The sequence below is a fragment of the Ochotona curzoniae genome, unplaced genomic scaffold, assembly GCF_017591425.1.
Source record: "Ochotona curzoniae isolate NIBS_2020 unplaced genomic scaffold, NIBS_Ocur_1.0 contig_908, whole genome shotgun sequence".
NCBI lineage: Eukaryota > Metazoa > Chordata > Mammalia > Lagomorpha > Ochotonidae > Ochotona > Ochotona curzoniae.
In genome coordinates, this window is record NW_024466607.1 from 24,904,533 (window position 1) to 24,922,617 (window position 18,085).

General features: G+C 50.5%; 1 protein-coding gene across 2 annotated transcripts in view; it reads left to right on the forward strand.

The window, feature by feature from the left end:
* Positions 1 to 18,085, forward strand: part of PTPRG (protein tyrosine phosphatase receptor type G) — a 678,048-nt gene that overhangs the window by 567,770 nt on the left and 92,193 nt on the right. For both annotated transcript variants that reach the window (XM_040994746.1, XM_040994747.1), the window contains exons 9-10: positions 13,405 to 13,589; positions 16,315 to 16,423. In XM_040994746.1, the coding sequence (XP_040850680.1) occupies positions 13,405 to 13,589; positions 16,315 to 16,423 (294 nt within the window). The remainder of the gene's footprint in view (positions 1 to 13,404; positions 13,590 to 16,314; positions 16,424 to 18,085) is intronic.

Consider the following 18,085-nt stretch of genomic DNA (forward strand, 5'->3'; position numbering starts at 1 on the left):
CCACCTTTGGGAGGTTTGCTGCAGGGCTGCGCAGTGACCTGGACAGGTGTGAAAACCCATCATGGGCTGTTGTGTGGAGAATGTTTGCAGAGGGCCTGTGGTGGAGTCTGCAGGAATGGCAGGTCACTGATGAGAATATTCTGGGTTAGGTGAGGGTGACCTAGGTGGAGTGTAGCAGTGAGGAGTGAGGAATGGAATGCAGAGGAGAGCTTCAGGACTTACCAGCGTTTTGATGGCAGGTGGGTGCCGGTGAGCAAAGAAAGGAATACAGTATTACTACTTTTCTTTAGCTGGCGAGGAGGGGTCTAAGACGCAAAGCAAGGAATTCCTCCAGCACCTCTAGCCAGGAGGTGCTGAAATACCAACTAAGGTCATCCATGTCCACATTCAGTGTTCTTTACATTGTCTGAAGAACTGAGGGGCATCTGCAAGTGGAGTCCTTTCTGGTTCCTAAAAATGTATTTATTTAATGATTATTAAAATTTGTTTGAAAGGCAGTACAACAGATCATGAGAATGGACTTGTCTCTATGTTCTGATTCAGTCTCCCAAATGCCCACAGCCTCTAGTGCTGGGCCAGGCTGAAGCCAGGAGCCAGGAGTCTTGCTGCCTCTCTCATGTAGGTAATAGGATCCCAAGTATCTGAGTCCCTGTATGCTGCCTCCCATGATGCACTTGAGCAGGACATTGGGAAAGAAGCAGAGGCAGGGCTCCCTCTCAGGCACTCCAGTGTGGTATGCCAGCATCCCACGGGGGATGCCTGCACCACCTCTGTTACAGGTGTGGTCGGTAGGCGTGTACAACACAGTCTACTACTGCTTCCCTGAATGAAAGCACTTCGAAATTAAACAAGCTTGTGTGTATCAGGTACTTTTACCTTCCTAAAAGGAATCACTTGTCTCTGCCTTTATTGGCTTGGCCAGATTTTCTTGACTGCTGAAAGTGTAGGCTGCTACAGCCCAGACAGTGGAGTCAACCCCTGGGAGGAATGATGTATCCACTTGATCTGTATCCCTCAGCTTTCTCAGCAGAGGATCTTTGTGTATCCTTGAATCAGCAAGTCCTGTAATACTACCCAACACATAATAGGCACAGTTACACAACCAATGAGACAAGGCAATTTTCGTATTTAGACTTGGACTCCTGGCTTCCCGCCTCGGACTGGTCCAGCTCCAGTCATTGGAGCTATTTGTGGAATGAACCAGCAGATGGAGAATCAGTCTCTCTCTTTCTCTGTAGTTCTCACTTCCAAGTAAAATAAATCTTTAAAAATAATAATATAGACTTTGAGGTCAAGCAAAGCTGCACTGAATTCCTAGGCTACCTATATGCTCCATTTATGACTTTGCTCAAGTTAACATCTAATCCCCCTTCCGTGGTCTCTAAAATAGAACAATTACATGCAAACCTTCATAGTCTTTGGCCTTTTAAGTGAAACAAGCTGTGGAACAAAACAGTATGTGGTGAGAGATACGACGCATACTCTGAAAGCAACTGTACTTTCCAGATCAGCAATGGCTTTGTTATATTCTCAAGACAGCCTGTTGTATGTGACTTCATCATTGGAGTTCACATGACAGAATAAGGGGGCTTTGCTTCTTGGTAGAAGTAAGAATCCTTTTCACTGAAATGCACTTGGCGTTACAGGGCCCACAGTCTAAGTTCTGTCTGCCTCACCACCTGCTTTGCATGTCTCTTCCCTTGGCATCTTCCACTTCAGTCCTCCAGTCCCAGCAGGCTGGTCCCTCTCCTGAGAACAGGACTTAGTCACTTGTGTCAGAGCACTAGCACCTTTCCTGTACAGCAATTATATCCGTGGGGATTAGACTGTTTGGGGAGGGGACTCTATGATCACTCCTGACTCCTCAGTGGATATTAGACCGAATGAGAGGATGGATGCAGGGACAGATGGGTGGGTGGATGGACAGATACATGGATGGACCACAATTTAGAAGGATGGATGGATGGAAGGAAGGAAGGAGAGAAAGGATGAAGGAAGGGAGGGAGAGAGGGAGGAGCTAAGCTAACTCACACCTATGAGGAGGCTAGAGATACAATATCCTTGGCACCAGAGCTGGCACTGCTGGGACACGGTGTAACCCGGGCTGGGTGCTCCGTGTGGGAGCATAGTCAGGCAGGTACAGTTCATTCCACACAGCTTTCAGTACCTGAAATGACAGAGGCTCCTGGGGTTTGTGAAGCCATCTTCCGCTCTGACCAAAAGCCACCTTCAGTGGAAACGTTACTTTTCAAAGCACCCATCGACAAAGGGCTTTCCTCTTAGTCTCAAGGAAAAGTCCAAAGGCAACGAGTAGTGGTATTTAAAGGAGGAACATGCAGGGGGCGTGGTGTTCTGAGACAGCACTGCCATTATGGATTAGCAGTGCCTGAGCTGACACTGGCAGTGGGCACCAAGGGCTGTCCATCGTGTTCGCACTCTGTCAGTGTAACCTAATTACTTCATCTCCTCTGTCTCCAGGCAGGTCGGCAGAGTTTGACCTTCAGGGCCACCTTAACAACCCTGCTACACCTTCTGCTTTTCTTTGCTCAGTAGCAACATCTTCTCTGCAATTGGGTTTCTTTGTGTGGGCGCTGTGGTGCCTGTGAACACAGCCTGGAAATGAAGAAAGACCAATGCATCCTCCTGAAGTGGCCCATTCCTCCTTTCTCCCTAGCTAGCATTCCTACCCATTGAAACCTGGACCACTGGGATATTTGCATGAAACCCCAAGAGCCCTGGGAGGAACCACTTTGCCTCCCCCTCTTCCAGACAATTTTCCTCAGAAAAACATAGGTTGGTTTCTACCAGTGTCTGTCCAGAAATTTGCACCGAACCCTTACTTTCTCATATTATGAGAAACAGTTTCACTTCCCTTGTCCCAGAGACCTGAGCGTTGAAAGTAGCTGAGCAGTCAGACAAAGGAAAACCTGTTCTGTTCTCTGCAGCCATCCTTCTCAGCCCAGCCTGTCCTCGGCACGGCTCCCGTCTTCCCTCCTGAGAAGGTTGTCTTCTAGTTTTGTGATTTCCAAACTCTGGGTTGGACTGAAATGAGTGTCTCATCTGGCACATTTCAAATCCTGCGTTGAGATGGCACTGCCTTATGTCTGATGTGAAGTGCTGTCGGGCATCAGCAAGCGCACAGAGCCTTACAGTTTCCAGGGACCCAGGCTAGCTCCAGGAAGGGCTTTCCAGAAAACAGCAGCCGCCTTAGTGAGGAGTGTACTGACCGCTCCCATCCTGTGATTTCCACCTCTGGTTACAAAGCCTGCTGCCAATGGGTCAACCAACATGCCTCAGTCTCTTCAGGTACTAAGCAGGTCATTTCCAACAGAAACCACTAGGAGACGCTGTCCATAGCCTCTTTGTTTTCCAGTGTTTTCCAGGCCCGCTCACTCAATTTCCTTCTTGGGCCTCTTTGACCAGGCCATGTAGGGGGCTGCCTTAGGGAACCCCAAGTGCAGGAGACCCTGAAATCCTTACCAAATGGCAGTCGGTTCCCATGCCCCATCGGGAGCTCAAATTGAGTTGAGAAATCCAAGCAGTGGAGCACATTATCCCATCCACCCCCATTTACTCAGAACTAGAACCAGTGAGAGCAGCAGGGAGCAAGGAGGAAGCAGAGATTCAAAGCTGTTCGGGAGAATGTCGGGCAGCAACTGGAGCATCGCTTTGAAGAAGAGTGGGTAGCAAGCTTTGGACAATACCTATTTCAAAGAGATGGGTTATTTTAAGGATCAAATGGGAAACAGATCAGGGCACCTTAACTACTTGAATCCTAATCATCTAGATCTGTAAAAGCCTGGCTAAACCCTGTGTGTGTGTGTGTGTGTGTGTGTGTGTGTGTGTGTGTGTGTGTGTGTGTGTGTGTGTGTGTGTGTGTGTGTGTGTGACTAGCTGATTTCTTGATATAACTGTTAGAATCACTTTTGGAAGCAAGTCATAAGATCTGAGACCACTGATGGTGGTTAAATATCCATCGGTCCTGTATTGCAAATGACTCTGCGCCAAGTCACCCAGCTGTTCCTTTAGGGACCTGAAATACCATTTCAGCAGGACCAAGTAGGAAACTATGCAACCATATAAGGGGGGGCAGGAGTTTGGCTTTCCAGAATCTGCAGCCTGGCTTTGGACCCAGACTCTGATTGGAGCCCGAAGCAAGAGCTGAGCAGTGGAAGATTGGGAGGGGAAGTGGAGAGGTACCACACTTCGTGCATGCTGAGCTCAGAATGCACTGTGTCCAGGTTACTCTCCTGATAGAGCAGTGCAGCATCTTAAAGGATAGGAAGGACCCCAGGGCACATGGAATCCAGTCTTCTCCCCATGCCCCACCCCCAGTGTCCAAGTTACAGATGTTACCACGTGGGGCTTGGAAGACACATCTTTGGAAACTAGGTCACCTCCCTTAGCACCGAGCTGAACAATGCACTTTCCTGCCCAGGACACGGACACCTCCCACGGCCTTCAGCTCTCAGGGGAAGAGGGCAGTCACATAGAAGAAAAGACTGTGTAGAGGCAGGAGAGGTCAGGAATGAAGTAATGTGGGGAACCCAAGCCCACATGCTTGGAGGTGTAGAGAAAAGAATCTCTGTCCCTGCCACCCCAATGCTGTCCGTCTCCGGTTTCCCAGAGAGTGCCGCGCTGTTACGGGCACTGGTGCACACCTAAGGAGGAGTTTTCACACCTACTGCCTTCCCTGGTAATTGCAGCATAGCACATCTGATGCTTGAGGAACTGGGAGTGCAGGAGATTGCCAAATGGTGTGGGAAACAGAAAAAAAAACCCACTGCATGTCCCATTGTTTAAGACCCCCCCCCATTTCATGCTTGAAAGTAGTTGTGCTGCCACTTGGCAGAACTTGGGGATGACTCCAGCAAGGGTCACCCCCATCAGAAGCAGCAGCAGCCATTCAGCCGATTCTAGCCCCTAGAGTCAGACTCAAATTCCCATATTCCACTTCAGAATACCTGGGTTTGGTACCCAGGGCTGTCCCTAACTCCAGCTTCCTGTTAATACATACCCTGGGATGCCAGGATGATGGTTTAAGTCGTTGGGTGCCTGCAACTCACTTGGGAAACCTGAGTTACTTCCTGACTCCTGGCTTGAGCCTGAGCCAGCTCTGACCATCAAGGATATTTGACAAGTTGAACAAGCAGATGAGAACTTGCTTTCTGTCTGCCACACACACACACACACACACACACACACACACACACACACACACACACAAAATCATATTTCAGATTTTCAAATTAGGAATGCTCAGCCTGGACTAATTTATCTGCTTCTTGATGAAGGCATTAAATTACAAAGATCTAGCAGCAGACCTAATAACCATTGTAATGTTGAAATAATGATGAACAAGGAAGAAATACGGGATTATTGGCAACCGCTGCAATTTAATAGGAATATATCTGTGATTTCTATTGATGATGTCACACAGGTGCTGCCAAGACTACTGCAGTTGGTTGCCAACATCCATGATGGAAGGAAATGCCACATTGTAGCTAGATATTAGCAAAAGTAGAAATGAGTGCCTTTTTGCCATCTAAGAGTGGAGGCCTCTGAGCTCTCCTCGGAGCCTGTAAGAATCTCTAAGAACTCAGATTTAGGAGTTAAGTGGCTGATATCTGTTCCCTCCTGGGCTGTTATCCTCAGGAGGTCAGGGACCTTGTCATCCTGGGTTCATACCTATCCCTTGGCAAGGGCCAGGCAGCAGGTGCTCAGTAAGTGCTTAACAGTAGCTCTTCTTATAGCATATGTCTAGTGTGACAGTTTGTGTGCATTTTATGTACGTATTGTGAAAACTGGTATACTCAAAGTTCACACAGAACTACATGGCTGGTACAGACCTGAAGCGGTCTGAAGGAGTAGCCCTCATAGGTCCCATTCTCTAAACCAATGGTAGGGGTGGAGCCAGCAGTTGAGTGTATGAAATGTGCTAACTCCGCCCAGAGCCAGGCTTATCAAGGTGGGATGAGTGAAATACAAGTACAGAGTCAAGGTCTTGGGGTGGGCCACCCTGCACCACTGCATGGTTCCCCAGCAATCTCCTGTGGCATGGGAGACCATGAATTCCACATGCATTTCTGATGGAGGCATGGTGCCCACAGGAAGCATTCAGCTTCAGAGGCCTTGAAGGTGCCGGTGGCTGCCCTGCGGCAGGGAAGGGACCGTACATGCTGTTGTGCCATTGAGAGAAAAGAATGGGGAGGGATGAGAGATAGGGAGTGAGAAGGACACTTGTTGCACAAACCTTTGATTAGCAGGTTGCAGAGACCGCCCTCCTGTGGCAAACACAGTGATGTGCTGTGCCTGCATGGGGCACTTTGAGTTGTCCTTCTCATGTCTGGCAGATGGAAAAACACGTGGACCGAGCGTGGATGAGAACATTCGTGACTGCCCCACTATAGGCCACCCCCTTGGTTTCAGCATCAGGCAGGCCAGGGCTGGTTGGACCCTATTCCTCCCCCAGCCTCTCTGAACTCCCTTGTCCTCCTCTCTGGACAAGCAGCATGTCTGTATCCACTTCTTGGATGCAGTCATTGTGTCAGAGGGTAATCTGAGATACCTGCCTGGAGCCAGGCCCCAGTGTGCGGTTGGCAGCAGGCAGCAGTCCTTCAGAAAGGGAACTGCTTCCTTGAGGCCATTTCTTGGGAAATTTTCCCTTAAAGGACTCCCTAATTAGCAGTCTTATACCAAGCAAGAGTTCTAAAAAAAGTGACTGGCATGTAGGCCATTGAGGCAGAGCCCAGGGTTGTCATTCCCATGGACTCCAAGGAAAGACAACTTCCTGCTCTCTCTCCCCCTGCTGGGGCCGGACAGGCCCTCGGACTGAGCTGGTGTCCTGACAGCATCCAGTGGACTAGGTGATGTCACAACCCCACTCCACCCGAGGGGCAGCAGCATCACGTCCCTGGACCAACACCGCGAAGCAGTGCACCTGCCTCAACACTCAGTTAAACAGAGCCCTTCCCGGTGTCCTGACCAATAGTTGTCTTGTTGCCTCGGGTGTGACCTTCCGATGGGGCAGGCCCTGGGAGGAGGCTGAACAGCAAAGGCGCTTGGAGATGATGCTGATGTGCAGATACAATGCATCACCTCCGTCTAAAGTTCAGAGTGCCAAGGATTGGGGGGAGGAGCAACCTCCCATCCATCCATCCCTTCGTGGAACCACTGAGCAGATAGCCTTGACCTTGGTTTAGTATCAGAGGACCTTGGACTTGCTCTGCTAGAAGCTTCTTCATTGTTTAATGAAGCCTGGGGTCCTAGTGAAAGTAGTTCAGTGTAGGAGGTAGAAATTCTTGGAGAAGTCAGTGTGCATGATGCTAGGAAGCCAGCACACCGGGAGGGGCGGGGAGAGGAGAGGTAGACAGCATGGGAGAGGAGGTGGCATGCTGGGGGCGTAAACAGGCCCCTGAGCCAGGCACGCCTCACAGGGGATGCTTATCTAGAATGTTGGGTAGGGACACCTCCTGCATGGTTAAAAGGTTTTGATTTTGTGCAAGAGGCTACGTCGAGACGCCCCACACAAGTGCAGCTTGCAAGGGGCCATTGTCAAAGGAAGGAGATATGAAATAGTGGGTGTCTGTGGCTGCCAACAGTGGTGCTACCAGCGCTTGTTGGAGGCCAGTGGGACACTGCTTGGCCTTGAGATGTCTTCCATGTGCTGCAAAGGGAAGGGGGCTGCCTGGAGGCCGGGCGGGGGTGGGAGTCAAGAAAGGGAGACTGAGCAGGCCAGCCCAAGTGCACAGCCCCAGTCCGAAGAACACCGTGGCTCTGCTGCTCGCACTGGTCACTGCGGCGTCAGATGCAGGCCCTGTTTAAAAAAAGTTGTGCGTGAGATACAGCAACTGTGTATAGACACTGTGAGATCCTGGCCACGTGGACCCAAGGTCCCTATCATCTGTTATATCCACGGTATTCCCTAAAATCCTTACGTTAACCCAGAGTGGGCGATCTTGAGGTCCCTAGTCACCCATTTTCCAGATGGGAACACAACAATTTCAGTATACCTGGTGCCCAAGCCCATTCTTTATCATACCAGCTTTTTTCTAATAGATCCCTAAGCCTCCCTTCATGCTGCTTTTGTCTGATCTACATTTGGATTTTAGGGGAGATTTGATTTGAAAGGGGAATCTCTGTATTTTGGAAAACAAGCGGAACCTTGGAAACACAAATCGTAGTGCGTAGCATCCTGCCTGCTTGTTTGCACAGACTTGTTCAAGGATTATTTACATGAAAGACAGAGAGGGGGAAATCTTCCATTCATGCCTTGTTCTCCAGAGGACCACATTTGGCTGGGGTTTGCCTGGCCAGAACCAGGAGCTCCAGCTAGGTCTCCCATATGGGTGGCAAGATACTGAGGACTTAAACCACTCTTGCGCTGGCTTCTGGGTGTGTTAGCAGGGAGCTGGATCAGAAACAGAGCAGCCAGGACCCGAAGCAGCACTGTGATCTGGGATGCAAGCATTGCAGACGGCTGGCGGCTTGGCGTGCCAACCCAAACCACTATTTGCACAAATCCTTTGGCAAGTTGACAAGCACCTGAACACTTTCCCCTGCGTCCAGCTGCAGACTCTGCTGGGATTTTTGTTTCCTCTCTTGACCCGAGTGGTTTTCCTGGTGAACAAAGGTGTGAGTTAAAAGCTGGGGACTTCCAAAGTGACCCCAGAGAGGACTCCTGGGGCACTGACTGTGTAAATAGGAGCATCCTTAGTAGCCTAATACAAGAGCAGCGTTCCTTCTTTCATCCCATCAGCAGAATTTGATCCTTGCTGAGGTTCTTCAAGGCCAAGAACTCATCCCTGGTCTGCGTAGCCAGAGTCAGGATACAGAGGTAGACATTTGGGGAGGTCACGGTATGATTGGCAGCCCTAGGGGGAGTGTGATGGTGAAGCGGGGTCTTCAAGAAGGCCAGGCTGAGCATGGCCGAAAAAAACACAACAGCCACGAGGCTGGCCCCGTGGAGAGGCCTCAGGCCATGTTGGTCCCATGCAGCAGTGGATAGACTAAGGATGTTGCTATGGTGTGCAACCAGTGGGCTGCTCCCTCAGCAGATGTTTACCAGGAACCCACCGGGAGCTGGCCACTGTGTCCAACCGCAGGGCAACGTATCAGACAGGACAGAGCAGGCGGCACCCATGAGGAGCTTAGCTTGGTAGGGGGAGGGAGATTATGGCAGAACTCAGTGTGCACAGTGAGTGAGACGCAGCCTGGGCTCAGTGGGGAGTGGACCCGGCCAGGCGTGCTGAGGGACAGGATCTCACATGGAGAGTCCAAATGCAGCTGATAAACATATTTCAAATAAAGCCTTGGCCTCACTTGATCTTCTGAGTCTAGAATCAGCAAACCACTGATCCGGAAGCCAAAACTCAGCTGCTGACAGTTGGTATAGCCAAGAGCTAAGAATGGTTCTTTTTGAATAACTGGAATAAAAATCGAAAGCATATCTGTTTGATTTCAAATGCATTTATAGTATTTAGTTGAGGGACAGAGAGAGGGGAGTGAGGTTTTACCATCTGCTGGTTCCCTCCCTAAGTGCCCACAACACCTGAAGCTGGGCTGGGGGCTGGGGGGCTGTACCAGGCCGAAGCAAGGAGCTGGGAATGCTGTCCAGTTCTCCCACACGGTTGGCAGGAGGCAGGATATGCATTAGCAGGAAGCTGGGGTTCAGAGCCAAGTTTCCAACCCAGACACTCCAATGTGGGATGCAGGCATATCCACAGCGAGACCAAACGCCCACCATAGAAGGAAATCTTACAACAGGGGAAAAGCATCAGAGATTGAAATGTACTGTCCACTGAAAGGCTTAGGGAGGGGGCCCACTCACTCTCACATTGGTCCATGCTACCGTGTGTTGCACAGGCAGTGTCCTTGTTTGTAGCAGTGGCCATGTGGCTTACGGAGCCAACTCTATTTGGGAAATGCCGGCCATCTCCTGTCCCACTTCCCGCTACTCCTGAGTAGAGGCCACATCCAGATTGGGCCCACCATGCCCAAAAATCCCCAACCCCCTATGAGGCCGAGCGATGCACAGAACAAAATGAATCTTTAGAATGGACAAATGGCTCCTCCTCTAGGCATGGCAGCGACACCGAGGCTGTGGGCCCCTCGCACGGGGAGTGTGGGACAGACAGCGGTCCTTGGTGGCCCCTCACTTCCTGACAACCCATCAGAGTGAGACCCACCTGACTCCTCTGAGAGCCCCACTCAGTATTTTCTAGTACTCTGAAGCAGCACCTTGATTCAAGATAATAATCCCATGCTGTACTCATCGGTGGGGAAATGCATGCATGGCTCCTGGAGTGAAATGCAACAGCAGCATCCGGGACAGCTACTCATGCCCTGCGCCATCACACCGGGCGTGTGGCTCTGACATGGGAATGGAGAATCCTTGGGCATCCTAGAGAGTTCAGTGTTTTCGTGATGGGTATTGAGAGTTGAAGGGATGATTTTTTTTCCCTTTTGGTGTAACTTGCTTGTTGAACGAACACGAATTCTCATCTTCTGCACAGCAGATCTCAGCTTTGTAAACACATTATGGTTTGATTGAGAAGCACGGTGAGAGAGAATGAGAGACAGAGTCATAGAGAAACACAAGAGAGAGAGAGACTCTGCTAGCTCCTTCCCCAGTGGTCCCCATGGTCCCAATGGCCCCAGTGGCTAGGACTGGGCCAGGCTGAAGCTGGGAGCCAGAAGCCCTGTATTCAGCTCCATGTGTGTGGCTGGGACTCAAGCACCTGGGCCACCATGCACTGTCGGGAGCTGGATGGGAAACAGAGTGACTGGGATGCTGGCTTTGCAGGCTGCTGCTTTCCCTACTGCGCCACAAGATTGACTCAGAACCCTGCTATTTTTTTTTTAATGAATAGATAAGAATAATGGTTGTGGTGCTGGTGTGATGGCTCAGTTGGCTAATTCTCCACCTGCAAGCATAAGCATCCCATGTACACACCAGTTTACATTGCAGCTGTTCCATTTCATACCCAACTCCCTGCTTGTAGCCTGGGAAAGCAGCAGAGGATGGCCCAGAGCCTTGGGACCCAGCACCTGCATTGGAGGAGGTTCCTGTCTTGGGATTGTTGGTGTGTCTGAGATGTGGCACTTAGAAGTACATCCCATTTACCGCTCACCTCCAAAATGCAAATGTGGTAGGAGGGCAAGAAGGCATGTGAGAAGTTAGGAAATCAGAGATGATCATCATGAAGAGGAATAAAGAATTCCCAATAAGTAAATCTCCGTGATCCGTTGTTGGTATTTGCAAAGATGCAGTGTAAACTTTTTCCAGCTTTTCTCCCCTCTCCTGTCTTGGGAAACAGGAAGCTTCAGCCATGTGGGGACGTTAAAAACAGTAGGATGGCGCCACCTAGTGTCCATGCTCTGTCCCTGCGCCCGAGGGAAGCCTCCAACCCTAAGCTCTGATGTCCCTGTGCAGGGGGCGCTTGCCTGGCAGGCCAACAGTGCAGTGCCTCCCCAGGAGATCCGTGGGGCTGAGGGAATGCCTCATTAATTTATCCCTGTTTTCTGTCTCTGTCGCACGAAGCGTGCATCTCTGACTGTGCTGGGAGCTGGTAGTTGAACAGCAAAACGATGCATCCTTGTGAAAATGCCTGGTCTTCATCGCCACCCCTGCTGCCCTGGCTGCACAGCTGGCCCGTTACCTGCTCTCTGGCTATTGGGTAGGAAGTGAGGCTGGTAGGCTGCTTGACCTGGGGCTGGACTGTGGGGGACAGCCAGCCATGGACCCCCTGTGTGTCCTGCAGCCTGTTCAACTCCCTCTTGCTCAAAGCCTGCAGCTGCAGCAGCATCTTTCCTCCGGCTCCTCCCTCCCTCACCTGATTCATGTCAGTGCCCCGCCTCCAGGCTCCCTGCTGCCCTCCCCCCAGGGCCCTTTTCTGCTCAGCTGAGCTCCAGGGATCTTTGCCAAGCACCAGCCTGATCGCGTTAGCCTCAGCTTCGGATTTTTCCAGCGGCTTGCCAGGGCTTGGGGACAAAGATGAGAATTGTAATCTGGGTCCTGAAATGCTCAGTGCAGCTGCCCCTGGCGCCCTCACCTGCCCTCTTTCTCCATGCCTCGCTGTCCTGCTGGCCTTCCTCAGTCCCAGAGCCTTTCCTCCTACAACCCTTTCCCTGCCTGGACACCCAATTCCAGTCCATCTTCTCTCCAACAAACAGAGGAACCTTCCCCCACGGGTGCAATTCTGCCAGTCTCCATTCTTCTTTGGGTCTACAGCTTCTCACACCCAGGAAACTGGCCCTGTGGGAGACCTGTGTTAACATCTGGGGACCGCTTTGCAGTGATCGGAATCTGGGTGCAGCTTACTGCTGGAGTAGCATCAGGGGATTGGAGGCCAAAAGTGGTGCTGCCCAGTGCACAGGAATGCTCTGGCTCCTGGGAGCCTGTGGGCACAGCGGGCACAGGGATTGTTCTGCACTTTACCAGGTCTGTCTGTGCGAGGTATTCAGAAAGTTCGTGGAAAACTTTTCACACGTTATAGAAAAAACTATGGGTAAATTCCAAATTTTGGAGTCACATGAATTTATCTTTTTTTGAGATTATTTTTATTTGAAAGGTAAATTTTACATAGAACAATCTTCCATCCACTTGATTTGACCCCAGATGGCGGCGATGGACAGAACTGAGTCGTATTTATTTAGAGTCCAGTCTGTTTACAGTAAAATTTTCATCTATAGTAAAATTTAATTACTTGGGGACACAACACAAGTCGGATGGCCTGACTTCTTCAAAAATGAATCCACCATAAATCAAGAGGCCCAATGATTATGCTATATTAAAAAAAAAAAGGTGAAGGGACTGGCATTGCAACCTGCAGGTTCAGCTGCCACTCAGGCCACTGGCGTCCCGTAGGAGGGCCACTTCCAATCCAGCTCCCTGCCACTGTGCCCGGAAAAGCAGTAGAAGATGGCTCGAATGCGTGGTCCTCTGCCACCCCTGTGGAGACCCCTGGCTTTCACCTAATCCAGCCGCAGCTGTTGAAGCCATTTAGAGAGTGAACCAGCAATGGGACACATTTCTTTCTCTCTCTCTCTAGAACTCTGCCTTTCAAATACACAAATAATCAAAGTAAAATGATAACTAAATTGAGAGGCAGCCACTATCAATGATTAAAAAAACAGTTGGAAGATTTTGAATAAGCAGCTGAGTTTGGTGCATTTGGCATGAAAATGGTCCTTAGCGGGGCAGGCCAGGCAAGGAATGAGGTGTGCGATAGTCTGCCGTTCTCACTGGCTTGGCTGTGATGCTGTCGTGGGTGTGCAGAGATGGGACAGTGTTGGAGGTGGAGGGTTGTGTGGGTGACGCGGTGCTGGGGTCTCTGGAGGTACAGGCAGTTGAGCCGCCTGCTGTGTCTGCCACACCCTGAGCCCCACTTCCTGTATGTTCAGTCTGCAGCTCCCCGCCCGTGCACATGAAGGTGCAGCCACTGAACCAGACGGCACTGCAGGTGTCCTGGAGCCAGCCGGAGACCATCTACCACCCTCCCATCATGAACTACGTCATCTCCTACAGCTGGACCAAGAATGAGGACGAGAAGGAGAAGACGTTTACCAAGGACAGTGACAAAGACTTGGTGAGGCCCTCTTGTGCCCCTGGTGGTGCTGACGGAGGAGGGAGAAGGGGTGCTGGGCTTCTACAGCAGCTCCACAGCCTGCGAGCTGCCGGTCTCCTTGTGATCTCCTTGTGATCTCACTGCCTGACGAGTATGAGGACTGCATTGGCCATGTGTCCTGCGATGGCCACTGGGTGGACAGGGTACCGGACCAGCCCGAGTTGCAGCCTGACCTTGCGCTTGCCAGTGGTATGAGCAGGAAGAGCTGACCAGCATCCTGGTACTGACCCTTTACAGCTGACAGCTTTCTCTTCCCTTATTGAAACAGAAATCTAGGAGACCTGTGTCCCCTCTGTCCCCAGTGCCACCCACCTGTCCCCAGCCCTCACTTCTCCCTTTTGCCTCATGTGTCCTGCCTTGCACATCACTGCTACCCACTGGGCCCTGTGGCCCCGATCTTTGCTTACATCTGCTCTGTGGTTCTCAGATCCTCAAGCACATATCCTCACTGGGAACTGCACATACCCAGTGCAACTCTTGTTCATATTCACATGTATGTTTTCCAGCACCCAGGAAGGCCCTTCGGAACAGGTGCTTAAGGAAATCATCATTTCCCCCCATGACCAGCAAGCTCTCCCACAGGCTCTATAAGTGACACATTTGCGTCTGAAAACCTCACTTGCCTTTATTGTTAATCAAAGGAGGGCTTTGGGATAATGAAAGCTGTCAAGGCATCCTTGTAGGAAGAAAGGCAACAGCACTGAGTGGGATTCTTAATAACTAGAACCATTTTCTCTTTGTCCCAATCCAGAGTCCTCGGGGCCCATTCAATCAGGTTTAGAATAATACTTTTCATATTCCTTTAGATGAAGCTACTTTGACTTCATTTCCATTTATATTTTCAATTTCCCAAGTAGACGTTGTTATCTGGGTCACGTTGGGGGAACGGGGAGCTTTCTGAAATCCAAGAGGCATCTATTGAAAGGCTCCCAAGGTTAGGATGTGTTTCAACCTTTCTGCCGTCACCACCGGAGAGTCCATCAGGAAGGGATCCCATCAGGAAGGGATCTTTCTCTTTGTGAAGGAAAGAGGGCTCCCATTCATCAGTGGCGAGTGTCTCGGCACTTGGGCAGTTTCTTGTTTTTAAGTGGAATATAATTAAACATGCAAAGATGAATAGATACTGACTCGGAGTGAAATCGAATGAGTGCCGGCATCGATAGAATGGAAAGTTTGTGACAAGCAGACAACGGGGTCAGAGGTTTAGAGAACGAGACATAAATTAGTTTCAGAGAGAGAGAGGGGCCAGTGGAGGGACCACGTGCTGTGTGACAGCAAGCTTTCTGGGGAGAATTTTAAGGGGTGATTCTTTTTGCGAACCCACAAAATTAATTTTCCAAAGTCCTCAGCGAGCCAACTATGCTGCGACCCAGCAGACAACGCTGCCCAGAATCCTAAAGGCAGTGCTTCATCTCCACACTGCCTCTTCTGCTTCCATCCCTCTCCCATGGCCTCATCGTTGGAGTGGATGTTACTACCCACTCTTATGCAGGAGATGGATGAGGCCCCAAATTCCACGCCATCACGCTCACCTACTGCATTCACCCCAAAGCCGTCTTCCTGGCAACAACAGCGGATGTGACCACAACCGCGTTTTCACACCCACGCAGAGGTTTTGTCCTCACTGCTTTAGAAAGCCCAGCCATGTGCAGGGTTAAGCTCACCACTGCATGCATCTGGCAGAATCTCTGGGATCCACCTGATTCTGTTGTGTGTTCTTGGGCAGCAAGTGCCACCTGCTTTTTAGGTATTTCCCATTTACTCCTGTCTGAAGGCTGCTGGAATGAAACCGTTGTCAATTTTATTTCATGAGAGTTTCAATGCACAAAACAAATTGTGAGCTGCTCATACAGAATTGCCTTGCATTCCTCACCCCATTTCTCCTATTAACCTCATCTGTGCATATCTGTCGCAACTGATGAACCATCCCAGCTTGCCCTATTTTTTTTTTTATTTGAAAACCTTTTCCCCTCCCATTCTTCCCTCTGTGTCTGGTTTATCTCACTCAACATCATGTCCCATAGTTCCATCCATTTTGCTGCAGCTGACCGAATTTCATTTTTTAGTAGCTGAAGAGTATCCCGTTGTTTATAAATACCCCATAGTCTTGCTCCATTCATCTGTCACTCTGGTTGATTCCATATGTTGGCCATTGTCAACACTGATATTGTAAACGTGGTGGAGCAGGTGTTTCTGATAGAGTGAGCTGGTACATTTTGAAACTCTGAGTCTCTGAAGAGTGGGTGGTACTGGACAGCATTTGGCGGACTGCATAGTCAGCACCTGGGCTTTGTAGATCTTCCTTCCAGAAGGAGCCTTCAGTCCACGGGGAAGCTCTGTGTCTGTTGGGCTCTGCCAGGGGACTTCGAGTTTGGCCTCAGGATGCAACGTGTGGGAGAGAAGCCTGGACTGGGGATGAAGTTGCCTGCATCCCACATCATACGGCTTGGGTTTGAGTCCTGGCTCCACTGGCTGACTCCAGCTTCCTGGAGACCCTGATTGGATCCCTGCCATCCACACCCTGATGCTATTCTCACATTCTAGCTTCAGCTATAACTGGCTGTTGTGGTCGCCCCTTCTCTGCCGCTGCTCCCTTCCCGCATACACACCAACCAGTTTACAAAACAAGCGAAATGGACGCTGGCCTTCCAGATCAACTCACTGCCTTGTGTCTCCTCACCCGCAGAAAGCCACCATCAGCCACGTCTCACCTGATAGCCTCTACCTGTTCCGGGTCCAGGCCGTGTGCCGGAATGACATGCGCAGTGACTTCAGCCAGACGATGCTCTTTCAAGGTGAGCTCTGGTGCTCCCTCCTCCAACTTGGAATCACCCCTGAGCCCGGGAACCTGGTTGGACAAAAGAACACACCTGCCGTGAGTGGCAGTATAGGGTTTTAAACCTTGCCCGGGAAGCCCTGGGAAGGCACATCTGCAGATCTTTCAGCTTAGGGGATTCAAAAGTCACAATAAATTGCCGACTACACTCATGCTGCTGTGCTGTAGAACTGAACTATAATTCATCCTCCCCTAGTGCATTGTGCCACCTGGTTTCCTGCCTCCCACCACCCACCTGTCTCTGCCATTCTGTCCCGTTGTACTCTCTGCTTGAATGGCACCAAGTGTCTTGGTTTGTCTTTCCGTACCTGGTTTGTTTCACTTAATGGGACGTCCCCTAGAGACCTTCAGTAGCTTCAACACTTAGTGCTTACATTTTCTGTGCTAATGTTCGCGGTGACTTCAGCCATCTATTGGAATGAAATGTGCATAATTGCATTTTTTTTTCTCAAAGAAATGGCCCCCCGCTGTGCCCAATGGTACCCAGAATATAGAGCTAACTAGCCCTATGCGGAGTTGGGGGCACAGGCCAGGGCCACGTCAGTACCCCCAAGGAGAGAGATTGCAAGAGGACAGCCTGGAAAGCCTGCTGAAGCAGGCCCTAGTGTTACTAGCACAAAAATCAGGACGAGGCATCCTGTGTGCTCTGACGACAGCCTGGAATATGCTAAAATGCGTGGTGCAAAGGGCCCTGAGTTCAACGGTGTCTGCGTGGACCTTGAAAAGTTTGATGTTTGTAGTGTAACCCCTAACCCATCACTTGTGGCTTCTCAGTGCAAGTGCTTCCAGTATCTGACCACGGTGCCCATTGAGGGTGGCCAGGCCTTCTGCGTCCACAGACGCTGTGCTGGGTGCTGCACCTGAATTTACTCATGGTGTGCATTGGGATTGATCTTTCCATGCTGGAAAAGCAAGGGACAAGATCCTTAATTTACACCTGCCCATGATGGCTTTGGTATCTTTCCTGTACCTTCAAAGGAAGCAGCAGGAAAACCTCAATCAAGGTGAGCTAGCTTCTTTTCCGGTGAACCAGATGGGAGTGTGTAAGCCACAGAGGCCAACATACAAAACAGATCAACTCTTAGGGTGTTTGTTTTGAAAAGCAGAGAGAATAAGAGTGTGCTGGAAGCCTTGAACCCTCCGGTTTATGCCCCCAGATCACGGCAGGCAGTGCCTGACCATGCCAGACCTAGGAGTCACGGACTCCGTCTGCTTGAGCCATTGGCTCTCACTCCCAGGATGCACAGAGCCAGGACTGAAACTGGAATACTCCAGAACGCAATGCGGGTTTCTCCAGTGGTGACATAGCTCACTGCATCAAATACGGACCCCAGAATTTAAGCTTTAAAAGGGGTTGAGTCCCTCTCAGAGGACCTGGGTTTCGAGACCGGGCTTTGCTTGCTGCTCCAGCATCCTGCTGCTGCAAGCCCTGGGGGCAGTAGTAGTTGATTGCAGTCATTGAGTGCCTCCCATGTGCGTGGGATTGCCAGTCTGTGTTCCTGTCTCCCATCTTAAACCTGGCCCAACCAGCAACTCTTGCTGGCCAGTGACCCAACAAGTGGGTGCTCATTCTCTTTGTCTCGTCTCTCTTTTCTCTGCCTGTCTCTTCTCGGATTAAAAA